Raw genomic sequence first — 12,924 nt, 5'->3', positions numbered from 1 at the left:
TGAAATCTGATTGCCTTTCTTTTTTTTTCGTTTGGTTTTTTGGCTGTACTGTGAGCGCCCACTTTCCCCCTTAACAGCTGACTCATGGCCATTTCTTCACACATCTAACCCGTGGGATTTCCACCTTTTGCAAGAAGCAAAGGCTTCAGCCTCTACTGGAGGTGGGCAGGACCCATTGTCTTTACTCAGCATGTGCATAGACTTGCTTTGCCTGCGAGAGAACCGTAACTCCGTGCACAAGTGTTAAACAAGCCCTGTGTGTTTTTCTTCCCCCACATGGCTCTTGGCAACCAGGGAATTCTAGCAAATGGGGTTGGGAGAGATGCTGAGAGCTCACTGACTCATTCCCTTTTTCCCAAAGGGATGGTTTCTACCTAACCTCACCCTGACTACTCTTTCTCTGGCATGTGCTTAACAAGCTCCAGCATCGCAGACGCCGCGGCTCCCCTGTGCAGTCTAAGAGCTTCACCAGATGCTTGCCACGATGTTCTCATCACCATTTCTGAGGAGGGACAGCTTCACCTGTCCAGGCAGAGAATTATTTCTGGGAGACCTCATCCTACAAGATTCTCCACTCTTGTTTCTGTCCAATCCCAAACTTGTGTTATTCTTCTTGCCTTCCCAGCTCCTTTCTTTCCTCCCTCCACCCAGAACTCAAGTATGGAACTACAAGGGATTGGGCATATTCCCCTCCCCCTCCCCAGATGTGTCATTCTCCATCTCCCACTGATTAACATTCCCACAAAGAGTGTTTCCAACATAATACTGAGATACATGGCTTGGTGAAGAGGAAAGCCACATCATGGTTGAAGCAAAAGAATGGCATCATAATGTTTTTGTCTGAACTCACCGTTTTCCTCCTGATGGTTGAAAAGCTTCTTTAAGGAGAAGGATTCAACTGGACTGGTCGTGGTAAAGACTGGAGTCACAGATACCTGGACCCTTCCACGTTCCCTGTGATCTGTGTAACTCAATTTTGCAGGTTTTGGAGGGGTGGCAGAGCCTCTGCGTTCCCCAGAGAAAAACAGGATGGCAGTGATGCCATGGGGATGGCTGCATGGTGTTTGCACTAGAGTTTCTACTCTGAGCTAATGCAGGGTCTAGCCTCATTAGTGTTAATTACAGACAGAAGACATTCAGGAAACATGAATAAAAATAAACGAAATTCTGTGATTCTGCTCAGGCCTGGTAGGCTGCAGAGAAGAGGCCAGAAACAGCACCTACAAATATGAATTTGGGGTGAGAACATAAAGCCATTTCACCCCAGGCATGCAGGTTTGGAGCCTGCCTCCTCCTTGAACCACATTCCTTCTTAAACAGCAGTTGAGCTCTCTTGGGATCTGGCTGTGACAGAGAAGCATGCACCACAAAGATGCAGCGTGGGTGATGCACACGTTTGAGATACCCAGAACTACCCTGGACAATCTGAGAGGGAGGGATGGAAGGAAGCAGGTGGCCTCCTGGAGAGGAGCTTAAGTCCAGCCCAAACACACATGTGTGTTTCTCTTTCCATAGGGATGCTCCCAGAGGCTCTGCCCACATGACTTTATTATTACTGAGCTCTTCCTACCCTCAAAGCCAAACTCCCTGGCTGGATTTTTCTCCTGCCCTTAAAACACACTCGAAGATGCCATAGTCTGCTTGCAGTGAAAGGGGGAAATCCCTGCCAGATCTAAGCCTGCCATTATCTAAATGACCATGGCAGGGACTTCTTAACTGCTTCTCAAAACCTGAAAAGTAATTATTGAAACCCAGTGAAGAGCATTTACAAGGACCCCGATACAAGGACAAGATGTCTGCTTTTAGATGAGGCTCTTGGGGCTGTGAGGACACCTCAGCTCTCTTTGGTAGTAGAAATTAGCTCTTTTGTCCTTTGTTTTTGCACCACAAGCAGTAGAAGTTCAAATGCACTTGGCTCTCTTGTCCTTGTCACCCAAAACTGTTGTAGAGCAATTGGTAGTCCAGGAGCATTTGCATATTCTGGCCAACACTGATATCAAGACAGTGAAGGACTGAACTCAGAGCACCATCAGGGTAGGTGCTGCATGCACCGTAATAGATGGGTCCTATCCTAGGGAGCTCCTAAGGACAGAATTACAGAGTAATTTAAGCCAGAAGGGACTAGATCAGGTTTGTCAGGGTCTTGTTAGCCAAGTGTTGAGTATCTCCAAGACTGGATCTGGGCTCCTGTTCCACTGTTTGGCCATCCTCATAGTAGAAATGTTTTTTCCAGATAAGCATTAGAGCATTAGGAGGCAAAATAATTGATTTGGTCCCAAGCATTGGGTCACTGCTGGAGACTGAATGCTGTCTCCAAGCCCTGGAGTCACACAGAGCCCCTTAGAGTCATAGAGTCATAGAATCATAGAATCATCAATCTTGGAAAAGACCTTCAAGATCATCAAGTCCAACCATTAGACCAACACCCCTGAACCCCTAAACCATCTCCAGAAGTGCCTTGTCTACCCAGCAACAGCGTTAAAATGGGGATGGTGACTCCACCACCTCCCTGGGCAGCCTGTTCCAACGCTTCACCACTCTTATGGTGAAGAAGTTTTTCCTAATATCCAACCTGAACCTCCCCTGGTGCAATTTGAGGCCATTTCCTCTTCTCCTATCCCTTGTCACTAAGGATAAGAGGTCAGCCCCCACCTCACTACAACTTCCCTTCCCCTTGTAGAGAGCAATTAGGTCTCCCCTCAACCTCCTTTTCTCCAGGCTAAACAGACCCAGTTCCCTCTGATGCTCCTCATAACATTTGTCTTCCAGTCCCCTCCATATCTTCTTGTACATAAAAGCTAGTATGGCCAATTCAGGGTGACAAACACCAGAGGTGAAAGCTGAAGGGCTACTCCCAGGATGAGAGGATAAAAGTGCTACCAGTTCTAGGAGGCTCAGCTCATTCTAGCAAGAGGGGCCACGTACGTAATTCTGGGTTCCATCTGAGCTCTGCTTTCTTTCCCATGATGGCATCTAGAACCTGCTTTGATAATGAAATTAGATACAATTATTAGAGACTCATTGAAGCAAGATAATTATTGCTATTATTGTTAAAATTTATTTCACTGCAGCATGGCTGGAGAACCAAAGACTGAGACCCATCCCTGCCTTGAGCAGTAAGAGGGAAAGGCCAAGTTCTGCAAAATGCTTCAGCACATACAAGAATGCATGTTCAGGACTTGTTTCCTTAGAAGTCATCATTAACCACACATGCAGATTTTGATGTTGAAGGGTTTGCCACACACTGCCAAGCCAGACCTTTGCAATGGCTTAGTGGTGACCAGAGGGAAACAAACAGACGAGGACCAGGACAGGGAGCCAGATGGGTAGAAAAGTGATTTAACCATTTCCAAACGGTTTCCTCTTTGTGGAAGTGCAACATCTGGAACCACTTCAGTTCTCCTTTTGTAAATTGAGCAGAAGAGATCCATATTTCATTTGCAACCTTACCATCTGGCTGGAGAGGGTGCAACCAGGAGGAGTTCGGGAATATTGTAAGGGGGCTTTAACACCAATCAACAACCCTTAATGTAACATTGAAGCTGTGACTGTGTCAGGGGTGGTGTTTTGGTTTGCCTTTTTTTCCCTCCCCATCTATTAATTCTGAAGCTTCCCAGGTCCCCTGGGAAGGTCCCATGGAAGCAGACACTTATTTGTAAGGGGGAGAGGGAAACCAACCAACTGAACAAGCTGTAATTATTTAAAGATGTAAAAAAAAATATATATTATGAAGTAGTATGGCTACCAATCCACATAACTTCTACACCTTTAGAACTAATGGAAATAAAACAATGATAATAAAACCAGAAGGCTGCTGCTTGACTCCACCTACCCTCATGGGCTTCTTGGAGAGAGATGGGGGTGAATAATCACATACCAAGTCCAGCTGTAGAAGCAATGGTGCAATAGGTCCTATCCTAGGCAGTTCCTAATGACAACATTACAAAGTAATTGAAGCCAGGAGGGACTAGATCAGGTTTCTCAGTGCCCTGCCCAGCCAAGTGTTGAATATCCTCAAGGATGGAAATTCTACATCCGCTCTGGGTTCCTGTTCCACTGTGTGACTGCCCTCATGGTGGGATTCTAATAGAAGGCAAAATGGTTGGTAAATTAATTGCTCACACTGGGGACTCCCAAGCAATGGGTAATTAATTTTAGGAGCCTGAACGATGTCCCCAAGCCCTGGAGTGACACAGAGCCTCCTTTTGTAGGTAGGAGCTGGGATGGACAATGCAGGATGACATACACCAGAAGAGACAGACCCAGCAAGGGTGGGTTGGATGGGGCTTTGAGCAACCTGGTCTAGTGGAAGATGTCCCTGCCCATAGCAGGGGGCTTGGATCTGACAAGCTTTAAGGTCCCCTTCCAACCTAAACCATTCTATGATTTTAATGCAAAGAAGGAAAGCACCCTGGATGTTTTCCATGCAGCAGGTAATCCCCTTAACAAAAAGGAGAGGGGAAAACTTCCTCAGGGTGCTTTAATACCATTGTGACTTCTGTTTTTGGCTTGTTTGCTGACATAGCTTTGTGTGGGAGGCTGTTGTTCAGCCTATTGCTTCCAGCTGAGCAGAGACACCGCCCCTAAGCCAAAATCACATTTCCTGCAAGGGCTGAGCTCTGCTCTTGGTGCTCTTTGCAGAGGCATAGTTCTCTTAGGAGCACCCAACCTTCTTCCTGGGGTGTCCAGTTTCTCTCCCAGTCCAGCTAGGCCCTGGACACTGTGGGTTGAGTGTGGTCAGCCCTTGAAACTCCACTGATTCTTCCTACGCCTGCCAACTGGGTACACCCCCAAGTATTTGGGGGGTGGAGGGTCCTCCCTCCAACAAAGGTGGGTAGGTGTAAGGGGTTTGGGTACAGATAGGTGATTTTGAGGGTGGGTTGGTTAGGGAGAGGGGTGTTGGAAGGCAGGGCAGGGAACAGAGCATGCTCTGAAGGATGGAGGAGCAGAAGGGGAGTGATGAAGTAGGAGAGAAAGACTGTATGGTCTGCTCCACAGAGGCATATGCAGGGTGAACCTGGGAGGGGCAGTGGCTTGAGGGCTGGGTACTATACAGGGATGTGGGACTCAAGGGCTGGGTGCTAAGGGTGCCTATTTTGGGGCTCTGCACAGCATGTGTGAAGGTGTTGTGTGATTCCTCCTTCCCTGGTGCTCTGGTGAGGGCAGACTGCCCCAGGGAGTTGGGGGTGAGGGGAAGAACTTGGGGCTCTGTTATTCTGGAGGGCTGTAAGTTAATGGTTGGGTGAGTGTGAAAAGATGGTGAGCCCTGCAGTTCCTTAATTGCACGTGGGGAGTCAGGGCTGTGCCCAAAATCCCTGCAGGAGCCTTATGAGGGGTGTGAAACCATGGTGGGGCTTCCTCTGCAACTGGGTGTGGGGCTGCAATCCATGGGTGCCGGTGAGCTGGCACTGTGGGTGTGTAGGCCACGCTGGTTGAGGTGAATGGGCCTGGCAGCCTTGTCCTTGTTGTGTCCTTGTGTGGGTGCCTGGCTTCTGAGCACCAGGACTGGAAATGACACCACATTTCTTATGGAGGATTTCTTATGGAGGCCTGGCTCCCTGCCCCAGGCCTGTGGTGGTGCCAGCCCAGGTGGCTTGCTGGGACAGGCCTGGGGGTGTAGTGGTCATGCTTTTGGGGACGCAGGTGTCATATCATGTCAAGCTGCAGAGGGCTGGGGCTTGTAATCATCCTCTTTCTCCTTGGAGGGAGGAACATTTTGGAAGAGACTGTAGTAGGTCTGGAGTAAAGGGAGAAGGCTCCAAGGAGATCTTACAGCATCTTCCAGTACCTGAAGGGGCTACAAGAAAGCTGGGGAGGGACTTTTTAGAAGGGCATGGAGTGATAGGATGAGGGGGAATGGTTTTAAATTGGAAGGGAGTAGATTTAGCTTGGATATTAGGAAGAAATTCTTCACTATGAGTGTTGAGGCCCTGGCATAGGGCACCCAGGGAGGTAGTGGCTTCCCCCTCCCCGGAGGTGTTCAAGGCTGGGTTGGATGGGGCCTTGAGTAGCCTGGTCCAGTGAAAGATGTCCCTGCACGTGGCAGGGGGATTGGGACTTGATGATCTTTGAGGTCCTTTCCAGCCCTAACCATTCTGATTCTAAAAACATGAGGTAGGAGCATCCATGGAGGGAAGGAGGAGGCTAGAGACAGCAGATGCTGGTTCTTCTGATGCCATGGGAATAAGGGCAGGCTCTCCTTTTGAAAAGGAGCAGTACTCTGCTGTACTGAGCAGCTACAGCTGGGGCAGTGTGTGCATTAAAGCCTCCAAAGTGCTCAGCACTTGTGTTCTCTCACAGTGAGCAGTTGTTATCAGAGCTGTGTGGCTCTGCAGGTGATGAGCTTCCTTGGGGTCTCAGCTCTGAGCTGTGTGAGCATGATGCCCGATGTGAAGCCAGTGCCTGTGTGGTCAGGCAGAAGACCTAAAGGGCCTGGGGTGTGGGCAGACCCCTTGGATGACCTGGGTCCAGCAGCCAAACACTTTTCTAAGGGATCCAGCTCACTGCTGGTGGCTTTGGCAGCAGGTGGGTTAGTGGGCAGGGGCATGTGGCACTGAAGGCTTTGCTTTCACAGCTGCTCTGAGCTGATGTGAGTGTGGGCTGCTGTATCTGAGCTAGCCCAGGGCAGGGGAGAAGCTGAAATGCTAGCATGAGGTGGGGAGGGGGGTTCCATGCACAAGACTGCTGTTGATTTTACTCCTCAGACTGCCTTGGAGCTGTGCCAGGTAGCTCAGAGCTTCGTAGCAACTCCTGTGGTGTTTGAAGCTGAGCCTCTGGTCAGTGCTGGTCTCTGGGGGAACTGGCCCTGTGGGATGAAAGCCAAACTGAGCTTTCTGTGTCCTGGAGCTTTTCTTGCACGCCCAATCCTGGCAGAAGCCCTCAAAAGAACTGCAAGTGACATGTGGCTGGGATTTCATGCCAGAAATAACACCTTCTGTGCTGGTGTGGCTTCATGGAGGGAGCTGTGTGATGCTGTGGGATGGTGCTGCTTCATTTCCCCCTCATCTAGAGTCTTCTGCTTGCAGATGCTGTTAGTAGAGTGAAGGAATGACATCTAACTGGTCCTGTGTCGCTGCAGTCAGTGTGGCAAGCAGCTGGTAGACTGAGGGGATAAGCCAACTCAAGTGGCAGTCTGGGAGCAGTGCTTGTCTTCCTGGCTTCATTGGGAGAGGGATGGCTCTGGTTTGCTAATGTCTGTGTAAGGCTGCACTCCTCCCTTGTACAGGGGCATCAAGGTTGTGACTGAGGGAATGGTTGGAGTTAGGCAAACTTTTGCTCCTGGTGAGGAGGGGGATGCTGAATAGTCTCATTTAAGGTACTCCATGAGTCCTGGAGAACCGGTGGTAGGAAAGGGCTTCTGGAGATCATCTCCAGGCCAAATTCCTGCTTGTGGGGTGAAAACTACTGTTAGAGCAGATGGCTTAGGGCCTTATTTGACTGAGTGATGAAATACCCACATATCCCCAGGCCTGAAAGGAACCTGTTTCTGCCCATGGACTGTGCTACAGTGGCTTGATAAGGAAAAAGGGGTAGAGAAGATTGTAGTCTCTAACTGCTTTCTTGTATTTCCAAGTTGCAACTTTCCTTCAAGTCTAGGGCACCAAGTGAACCTGCTGTTCCCTCAACAGTTGCCAGAGATGCCAGAGGGCCCATCTGTGAGGAAGTTCCAGCTGCTGACCTCCCCTTTTGTGGGACAAGTGGTGGTCAAGGTGGGGGGAAGTAGCCGGAAGATCAGTGTGAATGATCTGAATACCCTGAGGCTCCAGGACTCCCAGGTGAGTTGTACTACACATGAGCTTGTGTTGATGAAGTCCCCAGGGAAGGGGTCACAGCCCTGGGCTGGGCTGAGGTCAAGAAGCATCTGGACAATTCCCCTCAGTGCCATCTCTGACTTGGCTGGGCCTGTGTGGAGCCAGGAGTTGGACTCAATGGGCCTTATGGGTCCCTCCCAGCTCAGGAGATTCCAGGATTCTAAGAAAGTCTAAGGCAAACCATGGTTGTCCATGGCTGTCCCATGGGTCACAGAAGGTGACTGAGAATGGCACCAAGCTTGTGTTTGAGGTGAACTGTTGGCTTTTTTTTATAGCCACAAAATGGGTGCATATGGCCAAAGAGGTGTGACTGCCCATTTTGAAGGACTGCTCTGTATTGCAAAGTTTGGGATCAAGGTTACTGTGAGGAGAACCTGTTGCAGAGGTGTGGCTGGACACAGATGCCTGCAATGATTTGCTGTTTTGGAGAGTCATGCTAAAACACTGATGCTGTGCCTCCCAAGGGATGAGTCGTCAGTGTTGGTAAGGGCTGTTTGTAGAAGATGAGAGGAGTTGGTGACTTCAACATGTGGATTATTGAGAGCAGCAGCCTTGTTTCCCTGAGCTGTGGACTTGCACAGTTGCTTCCCTTATACCCAAAGGCAGGGTTTCACCTGGCCAGGCTGAAAGGTCCATGCTTATGGGCACTTGTGAGATAGTCCTGCTGGATGCTTCACTTGCCTCACCTCCTTCAGATGATGATTTGGACCCGATTGACCAAATGCTAGTATAGCTTCACCCCTAATTTCATTACAATCTCAGCTGGGGACACAGATGTGAGCAGCTCAGTAGTCATTTTTGGCTAGTCTGTGGCTTCAGAGCCACCCTTGAGTTAGGACAAACTAGTCTGAGATGCTTGAGGCCAGCACAAAGTTGGGAGGCAAATGAGAAGCAGCAATGACAGGCTTTGAAATACTCTCTCTGTCCTGATATGTCCCTTTGGCCTGACAGCAGCTTCTTGGAGTGGCACATGGACACCTGGTGCTTCACGTAGACAAAGAAGTGATGGTGAGAGAATGGCTGCAGCTCTGATGGGAATGTCTCAAATGCTGATAAATCCCATGTTCAGGGTGGGGTGATGTGCCCTCTATCTAAAAGAGGTTGCAGAAAATAGTCACTTGAATGGAAACAACCAGAAGTTATGTGGGTCCTCAGGACATCCCACCTTTTTTCTTCTCTCAGGTTCATGGGAAGAATTTGTACCTGTCATTTGTGGCAGCTGAAGGTCCCTTAGGACCAACTGCACAAGACCCAGTGATGCAAGGAGAGGCTGCTAGTGGGGCAAGTCCTCCTGCTCAGGGAGGGCAAGAAGAGCTTGGTGCTCCACAAACACACCCCCAGGATGAGATGCTGCAGGAACTTCAGCAGTCGAGATCTGAACCTCCAGATGGAGCAGAGGGTCCAGGCAACTGGCTGCGCTTCCACTTTGGCTTGTATGGCAGCATTCGGGCAAATGAGTTCTCCAGAGCAAACAAAGCCAATAAGAGGGGGGACTGGAAAGACCCTGTACCCAGGTACTTCATGGAGTCATAGAATCACAGGCTGGGTTGGGAGGGACCCCAAAGATCAGACAGTTCCGACCCCCCTGCCACAGGCAGGGCCACCAACCTCCAGGCCTGGAGCTACACAAGGTTGCCCAGGGCCCCAGCCAACCTGGCCTTGAACAGCCCCAGGGATGGGGCACCCACCTCCTCTCTGGGCAGCCTGTTCCAACACCTAACAAACTCTTTCTCCCTACCTCTCTTTCTGGAGAGATGCTTTTCTGGGTGTTTGATCTCCTTTCTCTTCACGTGATCCAAGAATGAAGTGATTACACTTATGTGATCGCAGAACTGTAGGGGTTGGAAGGGACCTCCAGAGATGATCAGGTCCAACCCCCTGCCAAAGCAGGGTCCCTAGGACAGGTCACACAGGTTGGCGTCCAGAGGGGGCTGGAATCTCTCCAGAGAAGGAGATTCCACACCCCCTGGGCAGCCTAGATTTATGTTGCCTGCCAGTTGGGGATCATAGTATCAGCTCAGTTAAGATCTTTATTTCAGAGAACTTTTAAGATGGTAGATCAGGTCATAACCTGAAAATGCCAGTTTCTCCCAAGTACATGTGTGGAGTTTTTTTAAAAAACCCACTTGGATAAACAGCAGACATCTCCCTCTAGTCTGGAGAAGAGGAGGCTGAGGAGAGACCTTCTCCCCACCTCTACTGCCCTGCCAGGAGGGTGCAGAGAGGTGGGTGACGGTCTCTGCAGACAGGGGACAGGAGATGGGACAAGGGGCAATGGGCTCAAGCTGCCCCAGGGCAGGGTCAGCTCAGCTGGGAGGGCAAAGTTCTTCCCTGGCAGAGTTGTGGGGCTGTGGCACAGGCTGCCCAGGGAGGGGGCTGAGTCCCCACCCCTGGGTGTATTTAACAGATGGGTAGATGAGGTACTCAGGGATATAGTTTAGCACAGGACAAGGATAGTTGGACTTGATGATCTTAAAAGTCTTTTGCAACCTTATGATTCTGTGGTGTAGGGCAGCTGGAATTGCTGGCAGCAGTGCGTTGAAAACACGAGCAATGGGCTGTGTCCTAAGTCCTGCTGGAAGGGCACTGAACAAGGGGCGATGGCCTCAAGTTGGAGCACAGAGAGTTCCACACCAATCTGGGGAAGAACTTCTTCCTGGTGAGGGAGCCCTGGGACAGGCTGCCCAGGGGGTGTGGAGTCTCCTTCTCTGGAGAGATTCCAGCCCTGTCTGGATGCCGACCTGTGTGCCCTGTCCTAGGGACCCTGCTTTGGCAGGGGGTTGGACTTGATGATCTCTGGAGGTCCCTTCTAACCCTCACAGTTCTGTGATTCTGAAGTCATTTCAGAGGAGGCTGCCTTGCTTGAGATGGTGGCCTGGTGTGTTGGAGTGCCTGCTGTCACCCTGTGCGTTGCAGGGATAAACTGCAGGGAAGGAGTAGCTTGGCTAGGGTACAGGCTTGGGGGACTGCTACTTGAGGATGTCTCCCTGGCACTCATAAGTAGGTCTGTGCAAGGGTTGATACCTTATGTGCTTCTTGCTAAGCTGCTGTCATGTACAGGCTCTTCTCTCTCCTTTCAGAAGCTTTTCATTCTTTCTTCTGTCTCTGCTCTTCCCTTTCTGTGCAAGTTTCTGCAGTGCAGAGTAGAACATAACAAATGATTCTGGGATGTTTCTGGGATGTTTCTGTCAGGAGGCTTTAATATCTTTGCTTCTCCCAGGCTGGTTCTGCACTTTGAGAGCGGAGGCTTCCTTGTTTTCTACAACTGCCGGATGCAGTGGTGCTCATCTCCAAGGGCTGATCCTGCCTCTGACATCCTGTCTGCAGAGTTCCACCGTGGCCGGGCGCTGGATGCCCTCCGCACACCCGACCCCATCTGCTACACCCTCTTAGACCAAAGATATTTCTCAGGGCTGGGTGAGTTTCAGGGCAGAGAAAGAAATGGAGGAAGGTGGGTGGGACATCTACGTACCTAGAGCTGCATGTCTGAGCCTTTTGGTCATTTGCCTTGTGGTTTCTGGTCAGTCTGGATGAGGGTATGTGGTCACCTTGCTGAGGACAGGGCTTGCAGCCTCTAACCACAGGCTTCAGATGCTCGAGTGCACCACGTGAGCAGAGTGAACTCTTGTGTGTGTGTGACTGTGGATTGGCTTGTGCTTGTGGGAGAAAGGAAGGGCATGGGAAGAGACCATCTTCCAGTCCGATCCCAGCTGTAAGTCTGCTCCTTGTATGCCACCTCTGATATGGGGAATGGCATTTGGGGAAGGTATGTGCATTGTATGGGGAATCAGAGCAGAAGTCACAGTGATTGGAGCCATAGGGCTGTGTCATCTTGATAAGAAATATTCTTACTGTTTCCTTCTTTCTGACCCTTTCAGGGAACATCATTAAGAATGAGATCTTGTACCTGGCCAGGATCCATCCTTTAACACGAGGCTGTCTCTTGGCTGTCTCAGATCTGGAGCATCTTCTTGACTGTGCTGTTCAGTTCACCTCTGACTGGCTGCACAATAAGCTGCATGGCAACAAGCTGCACCCTCAGATCTACCAGAAGGAACAGTGTCCCCTTGGGCACGTGGTGATGAAGGGAACCCTTGGACCCTCAGGTGGCTTTAAGAGACTTACATGGTGGTGTCCTGAGTGCCAGCCTGAGGTGCTGTCAGGGGATGGGGATCCTTACACAGGGACCAAGTGACCTGGCTCTCTGCATCCCTCCTTTTCTGGAGGGTGTCTTGAAGATCTCTTGATCTGAGCTGCCCTGAGAAGGGCTTTGGGGCTTCTTTGGGTCTGTTCCTGAAGGACAGTGAGTTGGCACTGAAGTGCTCAGTCAAAGTTACAGGAAGTTACAGTACTGCATGCACCTGGAAACAAAACCAAAAGTGGTTGTACACGTTTATTTTTGTCACAGGCACTCAGCAGGGTACATAGTTTGACCAGTTCCAAGGTGCCTTGGTCCCCCTGGTCAGACTATGGTGAATGCAAAGCGTGGGGTGGGTCCCTTGAAGTGGCTTATGCTGGGGGTAGGAGTGCATCCCTCTGCCAACAGCTTGATTAACACAGTATTAGACAGTCCCACCTCTGCTTGTAGCTGAATACCTGTGAATAGTAGGTGTGGTGAAAAAGTAGGTGGCTGTTCCCTCTGTCAGCTCCTCCCAAGGAGTGAGAACACACCTCAGGAGCGCTTGGTGGGGCTTGTCCCTGCCTGGCACGGTGTCTGCTGGTTCCAGATCCCCATGTTGGGGAAGGTTTGGAAATGGGGATGATGTTGTGCTGCCTTTGAGCTGTGTGTCTCTACCCAGCAGGCAGAAGCTCTTGCTGTCCTCCCTCTCTGGATCTGGGTTTATCTTCACCACAGGTTGCTGGCTTGGGTGCAAAATAAAAACTGGAGTTAGAATTGGGACTGTTCAGCTTAAATTTAGTGATTTTTGTGTTGTTTTTTTTTTTTTTCCTTGGTTTAAAAGCTGAGGGGTCCTGAGCTGCCTGTGTTTGGTGCTGTCTGCTAGAGGATGGTAGCAGCAGCTGTGTTGGGGGCAGCTCAGTGCTGAAGCTCATGATAGACCCAAAGGGTGTGTTGCCAGTGAACTGTTTTGGGTCCTGTTGACCCACCCTGGCC

General features: G+C 50.3%; 1 protein-coding gene across 1 annotated transcript; it reads left to right on the top strand.

Annotated features, from left to right (window-relative positions):
* Nucleotides 1-7,637: 7,637 nt before the first annotated feature.
* NEIL2 (nei like DNA glycosylase 2) lies at nt 7,638-12,006 on the top strand (the record flags this gene model as incomplete). The annotated part of the gene is made up of 4 exons (XM_084261185.1): nt 7,638-7,775; nt 8,994-9,325; nt 11,032-11,228; nt 11,690-12,006. The coding sequence occupies 4 exons, from the start codon at nt 7,638-7,640 to the stop codon at nt 12,004-12,006; spliced, it is 984 nt and encodes a 327-aa protein (XP_084117311.1).
* Nucleotides 12,007-12,924: the final 918 nt, after the last annotated feature.

The sequence above is a fragment of the Gallinula chloropus genome (genome assembly GCF_964237585.1).
Source record: "Gallinula chloropus genome assembly, chromosome: 3".
NCBI classification, from domain to species: domain Eukaryota; kingdom Metazoa; phylum Chordata; class Aves; order Gruiformes; family Rallidae; genus Gallinula; species Gallinula chloropus.
Note: the sequence above shows the minus strand (reverse complement) of the source record. Positions and strands in the feature narration are given on the sequence as shown.